Genomic DNA, 19,666 nt, shown 5'->3' on the forward strand with positions numbered 1-19,666 from the left:
ATATGCAGTTGTTGGTTAATGTGGCTACTGATGTATGAAGCTATTGTAGATGTATGTACACGTGTGTGTGTGTGTGTGTGTGTGTGTGTGTACAAGCACCCCCATGGACACAAAGGCAGATATCTCTTGCAGCCCCACTGCTGTCATGGGTAGAGGCTGTTCCTTGTGCATTTCTCACTGCCACTATGAGTAAAGGAGATAGAAACCCAGTAACACCTCCGAGTTGTTCTCCAACCTCTTGGTATCTGCATCTGCTTGTTCTAGAGCCTAAGCCCAAGGCATACAAATACTAATACCTATTTTGCAGAATTTTGGTGAAAATTAAAGCCAAGAGCAGAATTAAGCAAATCAGACACTGAATGTGTGTTAATTTTCCTTGTCTTCTCTTGCTCTCCATCATTGCAAAGTTCACAGTCTGATTAGCTATCCAATCTGAAGATTCAACTATGCTACTCTCTCATAAGCCTCTTACACAAGCCCCCAGTGGGAATTCATTGTCTCTTTCTTCATAAATAGGAAAGATTCTGAAAAGCAACATGGCAGCTTCCTTCCGGAAATCACTACACACTGCGGCAGCCTGGTTCCCACCAGCACTGGTCTATCTCTGCCTCTCAGACTTCAGTCTGCCAAGAACCAACAGATCAATTTGGGGCTAGAGCTGATGGAGTCAGAGGTATGACCACCTCACACACCTGTACTTCTTCAAATCTATTTGCACCCTTTATTCTGATTTCACTTACATAAAACAAGGTTAAATTTTCACCTCAGTACTAGTTTTCTGAGCTTCAGTATCTCCCATGTGCCTTTCACTGGGCTCATTCTGTGGCTGATTTTTTTTTTTAATTTTTTATTTGACAGCTAGAGTTAGACAGTGAGAGAGAGAGAGAGAGAGAGAGAAAGGTCTTCCTTCCATTGGTTCACTCCCCAAATGGCATCTACAGCCAGCGCTGCACCAATCCAAAGCCAGGAGCCAGGTGCTTCCCCCTAGACTCCCATGTGGGTGCAGGGCCCAAGCACTTGGGCCATCCTCCATTGCCTTCCTGGGCCACAGCAGAGAGCTGGACTGGAAGAGGAGCAACCAGGACTAGAACCTGGTGCCCATATGGGATGCCTGCACTGCAGGCGGAGGATTAACCAAGTGAGCCATGGTGCCGGCCCCCAGTGGCTGATATTTCTACCTGTTTTATCATAAAGCTTCACTTATTCAAAGAATGATCCTCTTAATGTAATCAAGTTGGAATAACTGCCTATTTTTAAGACACAAATCATAAAGATAAACCGATTCCCATCGTCTCCTGGCCCTGTCCTACATGAGTAATTCAGATCTGTCAAAGTCATCCTGCTTAAAAAGCTCTGAAAACTAAAAAGGAACCCGAGCCTCCTCAAATAAAGGTCTGACACCTTTATCACAAAGTTGCCTTTTTTTTCCTCTGATGCTTTGGCTTCCTGACCTGAAATAATGTACACAGCAAAAAAGAATCCTTAAAGAGTGTTATAATCACATTTGCAGATGATTGAAAGCTTGAAGGGCCACTTGAAACACAGGTCCATGACATTTCAGAGATACTCCTTATCTCATCCTGTTCTCCTCCACCAGCTACTCTATAAAACGACTTTTTGTGCTGATTACCTGAGACAGAGAGGAAGTCATCCACTGATGTGATATCATCCACCGCCTCAGTCAGCACTCGAACCTGCTTTTCCCACTGGTCTTTGAAGACGTCCATGTTATCCTGAGCGACTTTGCTCTGTGGCCGGGCAGCCAGTGTGAGAGCAGCATTGATGACCTATTTGTTAGAAACAATCCAGGGACATGATGACCACACTTGTCACAAGAGTAATGAGCAGGTCCAAGACCAGATAGGTTCTACACATAAGTAGCTTTTCTTCTGTATTCAAAAGAACTCATCAAAAATATGAAACACAAAGTAGACTATCAATTACCACTAGTTTGTTTGCTCTGCTTTGCTTGGCTTCTTAAGACACAGTAATTAGCCCCAAATTTCAAAAAAGTATTAACTGGACAAGTTCTATTTTACTTATGCAAATGTGGAAAAAGTAGAACTCCTGCTTTCTGCGTATGCAAAAGTTTGTAATTTAGTTGTTGAAATACGAAAATAGATATGTACACTTAAATTATAACCCAAAACAAACAGAACGAAGTCAATATGAGTGGCAAAGACAATAACTATCACAGCGATTCTAAAGAGATCGGAGTAGTTAGAATCTCTTTCTGAGAAAGATGGAACTTGAAACTGCTCATGAATGATGGCTAATATTTTTCAGCTGAAAGAAAGAGGGCAAGGAAAAAGGGTATCAGGACTGGACTTTAGAGGGTCCTGAACTGCAGGTCACTGGAGAGCTTTTGAAAGAAGGCTTACCTGGGGACACAGGCTGTCAATCTGAGTGGCTGCCATCCGGACTAATTTCACCCCTTCCTCATTGTTGGATATTGAGCAGGCCAAGTTGGCAACCTGTATAGAAGAGAACTTGAGTGAAAATCATGTTGGGTCAAAAGGAAAACAAATAGTTGCAGGACCTTGTACTTTCTCTGGAAACTATCCCTTCCAGGAAAATCCTTTCACCAATAAGATAAGGATACCCATCAGCATCGAACCAATCATTGCTACTTCTTATGCTAATTTAGGCATTTCCACCAGAAAAGCAGTCTGCTAATAACATTGCTGCAAGATTCTCAAGCACACACAATGATGACTTTTAACTGAGTTGCTTTGAACTCTTCCCTTATGGACTGCACTGATCTGCCTACACTCACTTTCTCTTGAGCCCCTCAGATGCATCATCAAGTGAAGAACACTATGATCTTGGCCACATCAGTACTCAACTCTGACCAGTTAGAGAAATGCTACAGGCAATGCTTTGGATTTAAAAGAGACTTGGAATAAGCTCAAAGTTAGAGTGCTTTGCCCAAAGGATCTCTTATCTGCCTGAAGATGCTTGTCTACTAGTATCCAGTTCAAATGCTTTCGATCTAAGATATATGCACACAAGATTGCCATCATTTGCTAGGCAATGGTGGAGTATAATGCAAAGTAGAATGTGTAGGTCTAGTAAAAAGATATTCAAATTTGCCATTTTAAAGACACTATTCCAGGAGCAAACATTTAGCCTCATGTTTAAGAAGCATGCAACCTTTATTGGAATACCTGGATTCAAATCGAAGCCTCAGTTCCTGACTGCAGTTTCCTACTAATGCTGAACCTAGTAGGCAACAGTGATGACTCAAATGATTGGGGTCTTTTCACTGATGTGGGAAACATGGATTGCATTCCTGGTTCCTGACTGCTGTGGGCATTTGGGGAATGAACCAGCAGATGGGAGTGTACTCCATCCATCTTTCTGCCTCACAATAAGCACGTAATTTTTAACAATAAAAACACTTTGCCAGTCTAGACAGTTGAACTGAATTCAAGTTCCCAGGCCTAGCACTTTAAATTGTGTTATTGCTCCTCTTCAAAGAGTGCGAGTTGGTACTGATTGATTGGCCAAGGTCAAAAGCACACAAAGCCACCATCAAGGCACTGATCAGTCTCATCAGGCTGATGTCAAGAGGACAGGAGGTTGGGGATTAGAAAGATCAAAGGAGAAGGGTAGCAAGGGCTAGGAGCAGAGGGCAAACACAGCAAGTGATTAGCAGAGCAAGAATCCCTGGAGCCTCCTGGGCACCTGCCCTTTTCTATCCTGCTCACCTTTCCTCTCCAAAGCCAGGCTGTTTCCCTGGGAGACACCTTGATATCATGGGATATTAAAATGCATTATGCATGTCAATAGTTCCTTCTAAGAAAGAAATCTCAGATGATGCAGATTAGTGGGAGAAGCACAGAACCAGCAATCAGCAGGCTCTACCACTAACCAGTTATTCAAGTTACTTCACATGTGGAGGACTAGTTCCCTATCAGCAAACTTCAGTGGGTAGATAATAAGAATACTTTCAAAGATTACTTTAATGAATCACTAGTATGAATAATCTTGTTTTTAAGATACAGGGGTTCCTCAGAAACCTGAAGATAACCCTACCGTTCGACCCAGCCATCCCACTCCTTGGAATTTACCCAAAGGAATTTAAATTGGCAAACAAAAAAGCGGTCTGCACCCTAATGTTTATTGCAGCTCAATTCACAATAGCTAAGACCTAGAACCAACCTAAATGCCCATCAACGGTAGACTGGATAAAGAAATTATGGGATATGTACTCTTTAGAATACTATACCGCAATAAGAAACAACGAAATCCAGTCATTTGCAAGAAAATGGAGGAATCTGGAACACATCATGCTGAGTGAAATAAGCCAGTCCCAAAGGGACAAATACCATATGTTCTCCCTAATCAGTGACAACTGACTGAACACCAAAAAGGAAACCTCCTGAAGTGAAATGGACACTATGGGAAACGGTGACTTGATCAGCATAGCCCTGACTGTTAATGAACAACTTAATACATTATCCCTCTTAGTAGTTTTTTTTGTCTGTTCTACTTAATATGACTGGTTTAATTCTGTAATTAATACACAGTTATTCTTAAGTGTTGAAAATTAACTGAAATGTGATCCCTGTTAAACATAAGAGTGGGAATAAGAGAGGGAAGAGATGTATAATTTGGGACATGCTCAAGCTGACTTGCCCCAAATGGTAGAGTTAGAAACATACCAGGGGATTCCAATTCAATCCCATCAAGGTGGCATGTACGAATGCCATCTCACTATTCCAAGTGATCAATTTCAGTTCACAATTGATCATAATGAAAGGACTAAGAGTCAAAGGGAGCACATAAACAAGTCTAGTACCTGCTAACACTAACCGATAGAATAAATAAAGGGGAGAGTGATCCAACATGGGAAGTGAGATACTCAGCAGACTCATAGAATGGCAGATGTCCTAAATAGCACTCTGGCCTCAGAATCAGCCCTAAAGGCATTCGGATCTGGCTGAAAAGCCCATGAGAGTATTTCAGGCACGGAAAGCCAAGACACTCTGGCAAAAGATCTCTGTGAGTGAGATCCCAGTGGAAATAGCAGGTCTTCAAAGAAGGAGGTACCTTTCTCTGAAGGGAGGAGAGAACCTCCACTTTGACTATGACCTTGTCTAAACAAGATAAGAGTCGGAGAACTCAAGGGGCTTCCATAGCCTTGGAAACTCAGAAACTCATGACTGGAGCATAGGGAGATTACTGATGCCATAAACAGGAGTGTCAATTGGTAAAGTCAACAACAGGAGTCACTGTGCACTTACTCCTCATGTAGGATCTCTGTCCTTAAAGTGCTGTGCATTGAGATTTAATGCTATAACGAGTACTCAAACAATATATTTCACTTTGTGTTTCTATGGGGGTGCAAACTGTTGAAATCTTTACTTAATGCATACTAAACTGATCTTCTGTAAAAAAAAAAAAAAAGAAATTATCAATTCCCCCCCAAAAAAAAAAAATATTTCTTGAAGGGTTAGAGTTTAAGGGATGGGAGGAAAATTCCAAGTTGAAGAGTCACATGAAGGCAGTAATGAAAGACCATTTTCTTGTAATAGTTACTGACAGGGTCATTCAAAGTGCAGTTGGAGGAAGAGTGTTTAACTGGAAAAATGGAATCCAGTATAGGGATGGCGTAAAGACCAGGGAAAAAGATTGTAGATTTGTTTAGTGGAAAGTAAAAAGATTTGTTCCAATTGAAAAAAAAAAAAAAGATACAGGGGGCCAGTGCCTCAGCTCAATATACTAATCCTCCGCCTTTGGCACTGGCATCCAGGGTTCTAGTCCTGGTCGGGGTGCTGGATTCTGTCCCGGTTGCCCCTCTTCCAGGCCAGCTCTCTGCTGTGGCCAGGGAGTGCAGTGGAGGATGGCCCAGGTCCTTGGGCCCTGCACCCCATGGGAGACCAGGAGAAGGCGCCTGGCTCCTGGCTTCGAATCAGTGCGGTGCGCTGGCTGCAGCATACTGGCCACAGTGGCCATTGTGGGGTGAACCAACAGAAAAGGAAGACCTTTCTCTGTGTCTCTCACTGTCCACTCTGCCTGTCAAACATTAAAAAAAAAAAAGATAGCAGGTAAATCTGTTAGAGTTGATAGGCTAGTAGAAGAAACAGCCTAATCAAACACCAAACATTTCATGTAGTTTCTTACACTTAATAGTTTTTAAAATATCTGAAGTCTCAAAGGTGAACTAAATGGTAAAAATTAAGTCTGGGAAATGACAAATTTGTCTTTTTGTGCACATACATAGGAAAAGAAACGACATGCTCAGAGGCATCCTGGATGCAGAGCAGGGACTAATACTGCTCATCTCCTAACCTCAGTTTCTTTGTTACATCATCATCAAACTGTCTCTGCTTTGCATGTTGATTAATCTATTATGCAATTATATTTGTGTCCTATGTTTAATTATTTCCTATCCCAACACCTGATTAAGTGTATGACACAATATACCAGGGTGTATGACAGTATATTCACATAGAGAATTGGTGCTCCATATTTATTGAATCAACTAATTTAACAGTTTTTACACTTAGCAAACTTATATAAATGGATTTAAAATGCACCATGGATGAATGATACTCTCAAAGATAAGGTTGGTGTTGCACATTGAATTTGGCTAGGCAACTTTTCACATTACCTTGTGGTAGATGTTGACCAATCTATCGTATTAACCAGTGGAGAGGGAAAGAGAGAGGGACCACATACTATGTGCTACATGATGCAAAGATACAACACTACCTATGAAATATTCTTGCCCCAAACAACACAGAACCCAGAAACATGCAGCTCAGGATCAACCTTCAATTTACAGGAAAATCAAGAAACAAGAAAACATGTAGCATAAAACCACATCACTGCAGTTGTGAAAATTCTAATGGTGAGCAACATATAGGAGAAAGGCTTAGATCTTATTTTTACTCTGAATGGAATGCTACAGCAAACGTTATTAATAGCTATGTAAGTGAATAAATATATGGCGGTACATTTGTGAAATTATCAAGGAAATTTAAATATTGACTAAATATTTGAGGATATTAAGGATTTATTTGTATTCAAAGTGTACTAATGGTACTTTTGAAGATTCCATAGCTTTTAGAGATATGCATTCAGTATCATTATAGACAACATGATATGTTCACTATTTGTTTCACAGTTATGGAAGAGTTAGAGAAGGAAGGAAGTAGACAACAAACAAGACTGGTTGTTAGTTTATAATTACTGAAGCTGAGTGATAGTGGTTGATGGTTCATTATGCATCCACTATTTTGGAATGTGCTTGGAATTTTCTACAAAAACTAAGTTTAAAAAAAGTAGCAACACAACCATCACAGCCCTAATTCTGGTGAAACATTTGCTTGCAACAACCTGTGTGAAGCTCAAAGGGGCACAGTATAAACCAGAGAGAAACTTGTGTAAAGTTTGGAGTTAAGGCCTGCAGAACGTGGGCAAATAACCACAGAGAAGCAACACACAGCAGAGCACCACGTAAGGAGCACCTGCAAATGATCTAATCAAAGAGGCGTGTATCCAAAACACAGAACTTCCTACCCACACTGGCTACCAGTCACCAAGTAGAAAGTAATCCTTGGGGAATTTGGGCTGAGAAGACCTGAACTTTCATAGAAGGGGAATGCCAACTAGTAACTTGTTTTTGGTAACAACATATTTTTTCTTGTATAGCTTTTTGTTTTTTAAAAATATTTATTTGCTTGAAAGGCAGAGTTATAGAGAGCATGCTGGTTCACTCCCCAAATAGCCTCAACAGCTGAAGCTGAGTTGATATGAAGCCAGGAGCCCAGAGCTTCATCTGGGACTCCCACATGGGTGCAGGGCCCCAAGCACTTGAGCTATCTTCTGCTGCTTTCCCAGGCACATTAGTGGGAAGCTGGATAGAAGTCGATCAGCTAGTACATGAACCCGTGCCCATACAGGATGCCAGTGCCACAGGCAGAGGCTTTACCTACTGTGCCACAGCACTATCCCCATCTTATTTAACTTTAATTATTTTCTCATCCTCTCTTCAAATGATCTCTTTTAGGATTTAGGTTTAATGTGTGAACTTCATCACCGAACATCTTAGTGAGTGAGTCTTAGTAAGAGACACAGTGCTACAATACTTGGCACAAATAAAGAGCTGGCAAAAAAGACTGTTTATTATTTTTGATTTTACTGACCCATAAATCCCGAAGCTTGGCAACCTCCAGTCTGCAATGCACTCCTGCTGTTTAATTCCACTTAAAGCCAGAATTTCATCTACCTTGTATTCTGAAATATTCTCAAAGTGTGCCCAATATGATGCTATCAGTCTCTCCAAAGGCAGACTAGAGTATTTTAAATTGGCCATGGACTTAATTTAAATCCCTCTATTTCTTATTTTCCTTTGGCTTGTATCTCCTCTCTGAACCCAACGGGATCACAGTGACTCTGAATGGGGTTTTATAGATTTTGATTTCTACAATTCTGTCAGTGAATTAACCTATGCTTCAGTCTTTGAGGCAGTACCCAGTTGGTCAAGTAGTTTGAAATGCCAGCTAATGTTTCATCCTCGATCCTAGAACTGCTGCAGAAAGTAGGTACTTGATAGACTTCAACTGCCTGCTTTCTAACAGCAGCTCTAACTCTTGGTAAAATAACTTGGCCTGGTTTTCAAAGCACAGTGTTTTTTTCCTGTAGAGCCAATGTGGCATGATAAAAAGGAGGGGGTGGGGGAAATGGGAAGGAAGGGTAGCCCAGAATCATAGACATCTAAAAATATTAATATGAATAAAAAATTAGACAGTAACCATTAACTTACTGCAACCTAAAAATGTTAAGCAATGGGATTAATTTTGAGGGGAACTTCAAAGTCATTCAAATCATATTTACAGGACACACATGCCCAGCTGGCTCTGGCTTTTGCTGTCTCCACTCCTAGATTGTTTACAGTTTAACTGAGGTTACAAGCTTTGCTAGCCTTTCTAGAGGATTAGAAAAGAATACAGCGCATTATGAAGTATTAAACTGGGGGCTATTTAGATTGACTTAGAATTGCTGAAAAGTTGAGTAAGCTATCAGCACAGGTGGTACAGCTCTTTGCTGAGCTAGTTGTACTAAATACTTTGAATCTTCACAGAAGAAAGCTCTTCTCCCCAACTGAAGAGCATAACGTATTTGCAGAAGTCAATGCTGAAGCCTGCATCAGTCTTCTGTCTCTCATTGGTACCTTGAAAGTTATCTCAGGGAAAAGGAAGAAGCTTAGCAGCCTTTATTCACTTGTGTGCTAGTAACTGCAAGAACTTTTAACATTCAGAAGAAGCAATAAGTATTGAGCGGGAACTGGTAAACGTCATTGAAAGGTAGGGCATCTATCACAGTATGTTTCTTTTCTGATGGCTTGATTAAAACAACTTTCTGGGTGCTCAGTGCTATTCTGGGGCACACTACGGAGGTATGTGAAGCAAACTTCACAGTATCATTTGCGAAAATACAGAAGAACTCCATCAGCAAAAAGAGATGATGCTGGTCCCTCTAACAAAGTAACTTGCCTCTTAAACTCAGTGTCTAGTTGGCATCCATGCCTTAACTTTTTTTTTTTTTTTTTTTTTTTTTTTTTTTTTGTCAGGCAGAGTGGACAGTGAGAGAGAGAGACAGAGAGAAAGGTCTTCCATTGCCGTTGGTTCACCCTCCAGTGGCCACCGCGGCCGGCAAGCTGCGGCTGGCGCACCGCGCTGATCCGAAGGCAGGAGCCAGGTGCCTTCTCCTGGTCTCCCATGGGGTGCAGGGCCCAAGCACTTGGGCCATTCTCCACTGCACTCCCTGGCCACAGCAGAGAGCTGACCTGGAAGAGGATCAACCAGGACAGAATCCGGCACCCCGACCGGGACTAGAACCTGGTGTGCCAGCACCGCAAGGCGGAGGATTAGCCTATTGAGCAGCGGCGCCGGCCCGCCTTAACTTTTAAAAATAACTTAGCTGACCAAAGATGGAATGGTAATATGAGGGCATTTCAAAACATTCAGGGGAAAAAAAAAAAACAATTCAGGGTAAGTTTTGTTAAATATTTTGCAATCCAAGCAGTTTTTTCCCAATATACATTTTCCAATAACTTTTAGAAGAACTTTTTGTACTTCTCAGATAACAGGACAGTTGAAGTGAATGAAACCAGAAACAGTTTTAAAATTCAACATGTTTATTAATCACACCCAAGAATAAATTCTACGCGTCAGTATCGGCACAGCACACTGAGCTGCTGCCTGCGACTCTGGCATCCCATACTGGACCACCAGTTTGAGTCCTGGTTGCTCTGCTTCCAGTCCAGCTTCTTGCTAATGTGCCTGAAAAAGGTGGTGGAAGACACTCAAGCACTTCTGCCAAAGTCGAAGACCAGGATGGAGTTTCTGGTTTCCTGGCTTCTGGCTAGCCCAGCCCTATCCCAGAGGGAACCAGTGGATCAAAGATCTGTCTTCATCCCTCTCACTTTGTCTAGCTCTTTATCTCTGTTGCTCTGCCTTTCAAATAAATTAATAAAAAAAATTCTGTCTGAAGCCAAAATATCTAAGAGGCTGAGCTTTAAGTAAACATTAAAAACTTCTGAGAAGAAAGCGCTAAGTCATTTAACTACAAATGATATGAAATGCATCAGAAACATGTTTGTTTTCTCCTTCTTTGGCCCTGGAGATAAAAATCACATTTTTTAATATTTGTGATTCTACTCAATTCAAAACACTAGCGCAAATTCAGTGCATTCAACCCCCAAGCATTATATCATTCCATTACCTACAAGCTCAGGTACCATACTGGTGTTTTAGGAAACATGCACTAGTGAAATACAGAACAATAGCAATCTGGAGGCCCATAAAGTACTTACTCAACTGGTTAATATTTCACCATCATTGTAAGTTTGAAGATAAGAGGGTCTTCTTTACTATTAAAAGGGTTATTTTTTGAGTTGGTAGTTACCATCCACATAGCCATAAAACCACAGAGGGAAGGGATGATTAGTACAAATTCCATGCAAACTTAATTCCTTTAACAATCACAGCAATGAAGAGTGCCATGGTGTCAATCTGAAGATTTGTTCACTTATCTGCAGTGATCTCATTAACAGACAAAAAGACATTAACATTGAGGTAACTTCAGAAAGTCCACAGAAAATGAATACCATGAATACATTTTTCGTGGATTTGAAACATTGTATACCAAAATCACCATTTATTGTCATCTTCCATGGACTTTTTGAAGCACCCTAGTATGTGTAGATTGTATATAGAATGTCAAGGTTTCCACAGACTCCTATACGACAGATGTAGTCATTCAGTTGGAAATGAATTAATTTACGTCTTTGAAAGCTTTGACAGTCAAGATAGTAGCAACTAATGTTACGTTGAGAGATTCAGCCCTACGGAGGCTAAGAGCTTCCACAGAGGTGGACATGACAGCAGACTTAATGCCTCCTTCTAGACTTGATTTGAGGAAAGCCACGTCTGGCTCCCCAGAGAACTCCCTAGGGAAAGACTAAGTCCTTCCCCTGCTGAGGTATGAGGGAGTGCTTTTAAAACATGGCTGCCCCTCACTGGGATCAGTTTATGAGCCTGATTAACGGTAACTGAAGCTCTGAAGAGGAGACTTCAGCAGCAGGGAGAATGTGATCAAGAAAGGGTGACTCAGTAGAAATGGGCAGTCGGGGGCAGTATAAAGGTACTGGGAAACCTAAGAAAATGATAAACTTTTTTTCCATGCTTCTGATTTAAAATGACCCTTCTAAAGCATTTGAGACTCTCGATCCGTGAACCCTCATTTTCTTTCTAGTCATACAGTTGCTAACAGCTAAGAGCTCAGGAGTGAAGCAGCCCAGCGTTCATTTTCTACTCATTCTGCCTGACTGTGCAAGATGCTTTGCATCTCTGAGCCTTGATTTCCAATGTTATAAAACGTCAGTAGAAAATATGAACAGGGCCCAGCGCTGTAGTATATGGAGCTGCCACTTGCGGCGCTGGCACCCCACTTCTGATCCAGCTTACTGCAGATGTGCCTGGGGAAACACCAGAGGATGGTCCAAGTGCTGAGGCCCCTGCACCCACATGGGAGACTTGGAGACTTGGAAACTCCAGGCTCCTGTCTCTGGACTCAGCCAGCTCCGACTCTTGTGGCCATTTAAGGAGTAAACCAGCAGATGGAAGGCCTCTGTCTCTTCCCTACTCTCTCTGTAACTCTCCCTTTCAATCCCCACTCTCTCTGTAACTCTCCCTTTCAATTCAATAGGTAAGTCTTTTTTTAAAAAGACTCATAGAATGGCAGATGTCCTAAATAGCACTCTGGCCTCAGAATCAGCCCTAAAGGCATTCGGATCTGGCTGAAAAGCCCATGAGAGTATTTCAGGCATGGAAAGCCAAGACACTCTGGCAAAAGATCTCTGCGAGTGAGATCCCAGTGGAAAGAACAGGTCATCAAAGAAGGAGGTACCTTTCTCTGAAGGGAGGAGAGAACCTCCACTTTGACTATGACCTTGTCTAAACAAGATAAGAGTCGAAGAATTCAGGGGGCTTCCATAGCCTTGGAAACTCATGACTGGAGCATAGGGAGATTGCTGATGCCATAGACAGGAGTGTCAATTGGTAAAGTCAACAACAGGAGTCACTGTGCACTTACTCCTCATGTAGGATCTCTGTCCTTAAAGTGCTGTGCATTGAGATTTAATGCTATAACGAGTACTCAAACAATATATTTCACTTTGTGTTTCTATGGGGGTGCAAACGGTTGAAATCTTTACTTAATGCATACTAAACTGATCTTCTGTAAAAAAAAAAAAAAAAAAAAAAGAAATTATCAACTCCCAACTTGACTCTCACTGGGATTAAACATGACAATAGGTCTGATCTGATTTCATCATCATTTTAAAAAAATCATCTATTATTTTTCACTTTATGTTTCTGTGTGGGAGCAAACTGTTGAAATCCTTACTTAATGTATACTAAGCTGATCTTCTGTATATTAAGATAATCGAAAATGAATCTTGATGTGAATGGAAGGGGAGAGGGAGTGGGAAAGGGGAGGGTTGTGGGTGGGAGGGACGGTACGGGGGGGGAAGCCATTGTAATCCATAAGTCATACTTTGGAAATTTATATTCATTAAATAAAAGTTAAAAAAAAGAAAAAAAAATTAAATACTAATAGTATCTCCCCTATAAATGAGACATGGATACAATGGTTAACCCAATACCCACTGAAGATTTGATAAATATTATTTTCATTGTATGTATTTTATTAAAAGATCACTATAATAATATCTAACCATGGATCTGTTTAGTCATTCAATAAAAATTAATGGAGTACCTATGTATGCCAAATATTGAAGATGCCAATATTATTTATGCTCTGGAGGATATTATATTTTGATGAAAAGATAGAACTTAAACAAGTACAATCATCCCCTGGTATCCACAGAGGCTTGTTTTCAAGTTCCTTATATGAAACAATGTTTTTGCAAATAACCTGCATGCACCTTCTCATGTATTTTCGATCATCTGTAGAATACTTGTATTATCTACCACAGTGTCGACTCTGTGTAAAGTTACACTGCATCATTTAGGGAATAATGACAAGAGGAGTCTGTGGATGTTTAAAGCAGATGAAATATTTTTTCAGAATATTTTCCATCTGAAGTTGGTTCAATTCATGAATGTGGAATCCACAGATAAGGAAGGAGAGCTAACTCTGATGTGTTTTAAAATCTCATGGTGAGTAATCAAGTAACAGGGAGGTGATCATGAACAATGAAGAAAGGTCTATTTTATGTATGACAATTGGCATAGTTTAGTCCAAAATTATGCATAGTTGTCATTTTAGTATGTATCTTGGTACTGTTAGTCTCATATTCTAAATTTTAAAAATTTGGCCTTTAATTTTTTACTTTTTAAAAATTTAGAAAGGGAAATTCCATATACACAGTTTTAAGAGCATAATGATACTTCCTTCCTCAATCCCACCCGCCCTCCTCCTCTTGTTTTTAATTTTTACAATGATGTATTTTCAACTTTATAATCACAAGTTTAACCCTCAACTAAATAAAGATTTCAACAAGTAGAAAAACCACTGTTCCTCAAGAGTATAGGCCAAAGCTATCAATAATAATCAAACCTCAAAATGTCGATTTCACTCATATCTGTTACTTTTTTTGTACTCTATTAGTCACCACAAATCAGGGAAAACACACATTGCTCTTCTGGAGACTGGCTTATTTCATTCAGTGTAATGGTCCCCAGTTCTATGCATTTTGTTTAAAAAGACAGGGTTTCATTCTATCTTTACAGCTGAGTAGTAGTCCATCATGTATATTTACCACAATTTCTTTATCCAGTCATCATTTGATGGACATCTGGGTTGATTTCATATCTTAGCTATTTTGAGTTCAGCTACTATAAACATGGGGGTACAGAGAACTCTTTCATATGCTGATTTCATTTCCTTTGGGTTTATTCCCAGGAGTGAAATGGCTGGGTCTTACGGTAGATTGATTTTCAGATCTGAGTAGTCTCCATACTGTCTTCCATAAAGGTTTTACTAGTTTCTATTCAACAACACTGCGTACTTTTAACCATGTTTTTAAAGGAGTCAGATTCCCTAATATTGTTGTCTTGCTATTGTTAAACTGATTATTTGTCATCATACATTTGGGGAGGGGGAGGGTGTCTCCAATGTTTGCTATTACTAAAGCAAAGTAACAGACATCTTTAGGAATCTAATTTTTGCTCTTGTCAAAAGTACAATTTCCAGGGGGGACGTTATTTGATGGAGGGGTTACGACACTGCTTGGGACACCAACATCCCACATGGAAGTGCCTGGGTTAGAGTCCTGATTCCACTTTCCATTCCAGCTTCCTGCTTATGTGCACCCAGGGATGCAGCAGGTAATAGTTCAAGCAATTCAATCTGCCACCCATGTGGGAGACCAGATCTGAGTTCTTGGCTCATAACTTCAGCCTGGACTACCCTTGGCTATTGAAGGCATTTGGGGAGTAGAGAAAGAAAAACAGATGGAAGATCTTACCCTGTCTCTGTCACTCAGTCTTCCAAATATTTTTTTAAACAAAACAAATTGAGAAGGAAGTTGAATTTCAGGAAAATTGTTATGATGCCTGTTTATATAAACATATGACCACAGCACTTGCTTGAAAGGTCCCTAGCCATGAGTTGTCAGTTCACTGGGGTCACCTGCAACACACCCTATGTTCCTCAACATTGTTTCTGCTTGACTTCAGTACCATCACATCATCTGAATGTGATCTAACTACTCATCTGACAAACATGAAAAGTCAAAATTTCTTAAAAAGTGGCTTCACATTTCCCCAGTTTCACTGTGAATTCTTGCGATACACAGCCTCTACAACACCTAGCACATAGCAAGGATCACAGGTGCTCAATCCCAGTTTTTTCAATTTACTGAATCCAACAAGATTCCCTTTCTGTTGTGTAAAGGGAACATTCAACTTGTGCCAACATTGTCAGCCCTGGGAGAGCCTTGCATTCGATGACCCAGAATTGGGAGGAAGTGCATGCTGTATCATCCTTCTTGCAGTTTGGCATCCAATCAGCATTCAGCAGTTAGTACCAAATCCAACTTACACAGCATCCCACTACACAGAATGATAAAATAATGACTTCATTGCCACCAAGCCTTGCACCCTTGTACTTATATACCGTGACAACACAAATCTACATTCCTAGCACTCCTCAGGGATGCAGCACAGCTCTTTGGCCTATGTTCTTAGACACACACACACCAATAGCAAATGCTGTTTGTATGCCTCTGCCTAAATTAAAGTGATCAGTCTACTCTGGTGACTTTAATGGAGGTAATCACCAGCTCACATTCATGAACAAATTGATGTGCTTTGCTTCATAGCTGAATCACTCAGCATAAATCCATACCCTTCATATATTAAAAATCTCAGTGGCTTAAAATAATGCAATAAAGCATCACCTAATGCCTTCCTGATGCTAGTTCATCAATAATGTGTGGTTATATGAAAAGGACAGGAGAGGCTTATCAAGTGTTATCTAACATCATGCAATGACTGTAATATCCTTTTAATTACTAAAGGCTTCCTGGGCTTTTGTTCCCACTATCTTTAAATCAAGGAAGTAAAATGGTATTACTCTCTCAGGTTTCTGCTTCTCACAGTCTCATATAAGTCAAATGAAATCTTAATTCTGGTGAATAAAAGATGCTGACCTTCCTATATGTGGTCTGCCTTTTCTTGGGATGGGAGTTCTAACAATGGGAAAGAGCTGCACAGAACCATCTGGTACTTGACATTTGGCAGAAGAGACAAAAAAACTGGTTGGTACTTAATGAAGATCCAGAAAATAAATTAGTGCAGCCCTCCTCTATAGCCTAGCCTCATACATTTCAAGATAGAAGTGGAAGCCTGGAGTCAAGGTCATAACCACAGTAGACTGAGTTTAACCCTCTACACTAATATTGGCTTTGTGATGTCCACCCTTTTGCAAAGGACTCCAATTTAAAAGAAATGTAGTCAGGGCCCCCACTTTATGTCTCAGGTTGTCTTTTGCAGGGAGGCTAGGGGAGAGAAGTAGCAGTACCACCAGTTAAACTAGCAATCTGCCAAAATTAAAATCAAGGCCCACATGTCATGGAATGTTTCCCATTCATAGTAGTCCAAAGGAACAGATCACTCTTCTAACTCCCTTTCACTTTACTCCCTATACCATCAATTGCTACTTGCCACATCCTATTATTTTATTCACTACTTGTCATGGGTGGAAGAATCTATACATACATGGAGAATTAGATATAGATATCATACATCTCCAGTTAAACTTCAACCTCTGAAGATACTGGTATTTGATTCATTCTGTCCCCCCCCCCCCCCCCCGCCCTCCCGCCATGGCTCCCTGCACAAGACCTGGCACCCAGCAGGTAAACATGTGCTCCTCAGCAGCCTCACTAGCCTGGATGTTTTCTTCCTGCCTGCCCCCAACTGCCCTTCTCTTGAGTCCTACTCTGCTCATCACTGCTGACATACCAAAGAATGCCAGTTGATTAACCAAACTAACTCTGCACTGAGGTCATGTTTTCTCTTCATAGCAATGTTACATCTAACCTCATTAAGATGTTCCCAAGTTCTTAAGCACTTGAGCAGAAGATACATTGTAGAAACCTCAGGATCCCCAGGCAAACCTTTGTAGAAAGGTGTACAAGAACTGTCTTTACATTCTCAACTATTTCGAAAATCCTTCTACATTTTCTTCTGATTATCTGATTTTATAAATAAAGTTTATTGGAATCCACTGCTGTCCATTTATATATTGTCCAGGGCTGCTTTTGCATTTCAATGACAGAGCTGAGTAGTTGCCAAAGACACCATATGACTCACAAGTCAAGAAAGTCTACCACCCAGCCCTATACAAAGAAATATTAGCAACCCCTAGTTCAGGTGAAAACTTGGACAATTTCATTAGATCTGTGAAACATGCCAAGGCATCTTGGTAGTAGGAAATTCCAGAGTTTTAAAACTATGGTATTTGGGGCTGCTGTTGTGGCACAATGGGTTAAGCTGCTGCGAGGATCCCACATTGCAGCTCCAGTTTGAATCCCTGATGGTTCACTTCCAATTCAACTCCCTGCTAATGTGCCTGGGAAGGCAGCAGAAGATGGTCCAAGTGCCTGGGCCCCTGCTACCTACACGGACAACCTACATACAGTTCTAGCTGTACGGCCATTAAAGCCATCTAGGCAATGGACCATTGATTGAAAATCGATCTTTCTCTCTCCTGGTCTCTCCTTCCCGGTCACTCCATCAATCTGCCTTTCAAACAAGTAAAATAAATCTTAAGAAAAAACTATGGTATTTATGACACAAGTACAGTCAAAAAAAAATCTAAATGGATCACTAAAAGGCAAATGTTTTTAACAAAAATATATGCCACCTCCAGGACTATTCAGCAATATTAAGTTCTGAGACCAGGAAAAACAAAAGGCAGAGCAGATGGGGTGGTTGTGGCACAAGACACCCAGAGGAACCTTTAGGATGTTCTCTACTGCCCTAAACATTTTCCCAGGAAGTTTTCTGAATACAGAATGAAACAGAAGCGAGTCTGAGTCAGTTAATACCATGTGACTCAACTCTCAGCGAAGACCTACCACTACCTCTGGAAACTGCAAGATCACTTTAGGAACCTCATTTTTCAGCCTTGCATCTGTAATTCTCTTTCTTGGATATCTATGTGCCTCACATCTCATTACTGCTTGCTCCACCCACTCCTGAGACTTGCTCTTCCCCAACTCTGGGCGTCAGTTCTACCTGTGTGGCCCAAGACAACAATCTAGTCTATTCAACAGAACATTCTCATTCCCCAAGAGCCCCTTGGTAAAAGCCCATGCATGGCCACTGCAATGGATATCACCCAGAGTAGTCCTAGGAACCCGAGTTAGAACTTTAAAGGGTTCCTAAGTAGATTACATCAATAGGGTACAGGGGTAAGGGAGATGGTCCAACTTCTGTGCTTGACCACAACCCTTTGAACCTGTAAATTCCCCCTCTTCCTCCTTGTATGGCCTCTGAAATTTTTCCAGGCCCAATCCCTAAGACCTGGTTATTCCATCTTATCTGTGCTCCATTGCCAGCTCTTCCTTTCTTCATTTTGCAATACTAATCCTTACATACTTCCTTGATTTCTCTCATGAAGTCTCAGTTCTCTCCTTAGTGCATCTTGTCTGGATGCCAAGCACAGCTTCCCACTTTCCATGCTATTCTCCTAGGTCTAAGCCCAGCTGTTCCAGATCATGTGGCAGTCCAAGTCCCTGAGCCATGAGACAGAGGACATGTCCGCTCTATCACAAGATCTCACATAGTACCAACAAAGCCCTCCACATGTCACAACACTGGGTCTATCACTATCCTCTTTCCCTGCCCCCATCCCACCCCTTCATACTCATCCTTGTTCCATTCTCCATATCTGTTTTCATACTGATGATGGATACCTGCTTCAAACGTACTACCACCACCCATGGGAGCTTCTTCCTGGCTGTCATCATTAACCCAACACGTGTGCTCTTCCCCATTTTTCATCAAACCTGCAAGTATTACAGCCTCTCGCTGCCTCTGGCATGCAAGACACAACCACATTCAGACCAGATTCCCGATTTCATCAATGATCAATGCTTTTGCCCATCTCTCCCAAGTTGGAAACTGTCGCTCCCCCTCTTCGTGGAGGAACGACACAGGACCCTGCGCTGTTCTTTCGTCTGCTCGGCCCTCCCCGGGTTTGCTGCTGGTTCTTCCCGGGTTGGCTACTATCCCTTCCACCTCCGTGGAAGGGCGGTTCCCCCTGGCCGCTTTCCCCACTTCCGCAGGGGAACGGCACACCGCCGGCCGGCTTTCTCGGGGGCTGCACGGGTTCCCTTAGATGTTCCCCTTAGATGTTCCTGGTGCATGCCGTCTCTCTCCTCCTTTATAGTCCTCCTCCGCCAATCCCAACTCGGCTGCCCACACGCCGAGTACGCTGCTCTCCAATCAGGAGCAAGTCCTACAGTTTATTGGTTGAACTGGAGGCAGCTGTGCGGAAGCTGTTTACTTCTCTCCCAGCGCCATATTGTGGGAGAGCAGATGCATAGAATAAGTCTTAATTCCAGTAACTCAGTCCAGTCCGGGCTGCTCCCCACAGATCCCCCTTTCTTTTTATT

General features: G+C 41.5%; 1 protein-coding gene across 10 annotated transcripts in view; it reads right to left on the reverse strand.

Moving 5' to 3' along the window:
* The window catches only part of CTNNA2 (catenin alpha 2), a 1,277,539-nt gene that overhangs the window by 101,993 nt on the left and 1,155,880 nt on the right, over positions 1-19,666 (reverse strand). For all 10 annotated transcript variants that reach the window (XM_051842709.3, XM_089327497.1, XM_051842710.3 and 7 more), the window contains 2 exons: positions 2,382-2,474; positions 1,631-1,787 (listed from right to left, as the gene is read on the reverse strand). In XM_051842709.3, the coding sequence (XP_051698669.1) occupies positions 1,631-1,787; positions 2,382-2,474 (250 nt within the window). The remainder of the gene's footprint in view (positions 1-1,630; positions 1,788-2,381; positions 2,475-19,666) is intronic.

This window comes from Oryctolagus cuniculus, chromosome 2, assembly GCF_051225735.1.
Source record: "Oryctolagus cuniculus isolate XC-2025 breed Fujian yellow rabbit chromosome 2, ASM5122573v1, whole genome shotgun sequence".
Lineage (NCBI taxonomy): Eukaryota > Metazoa > Chordata > Mammalia > Lagomorpha > Leporidae > Oryctolagus > Oryctolagus cuniculus.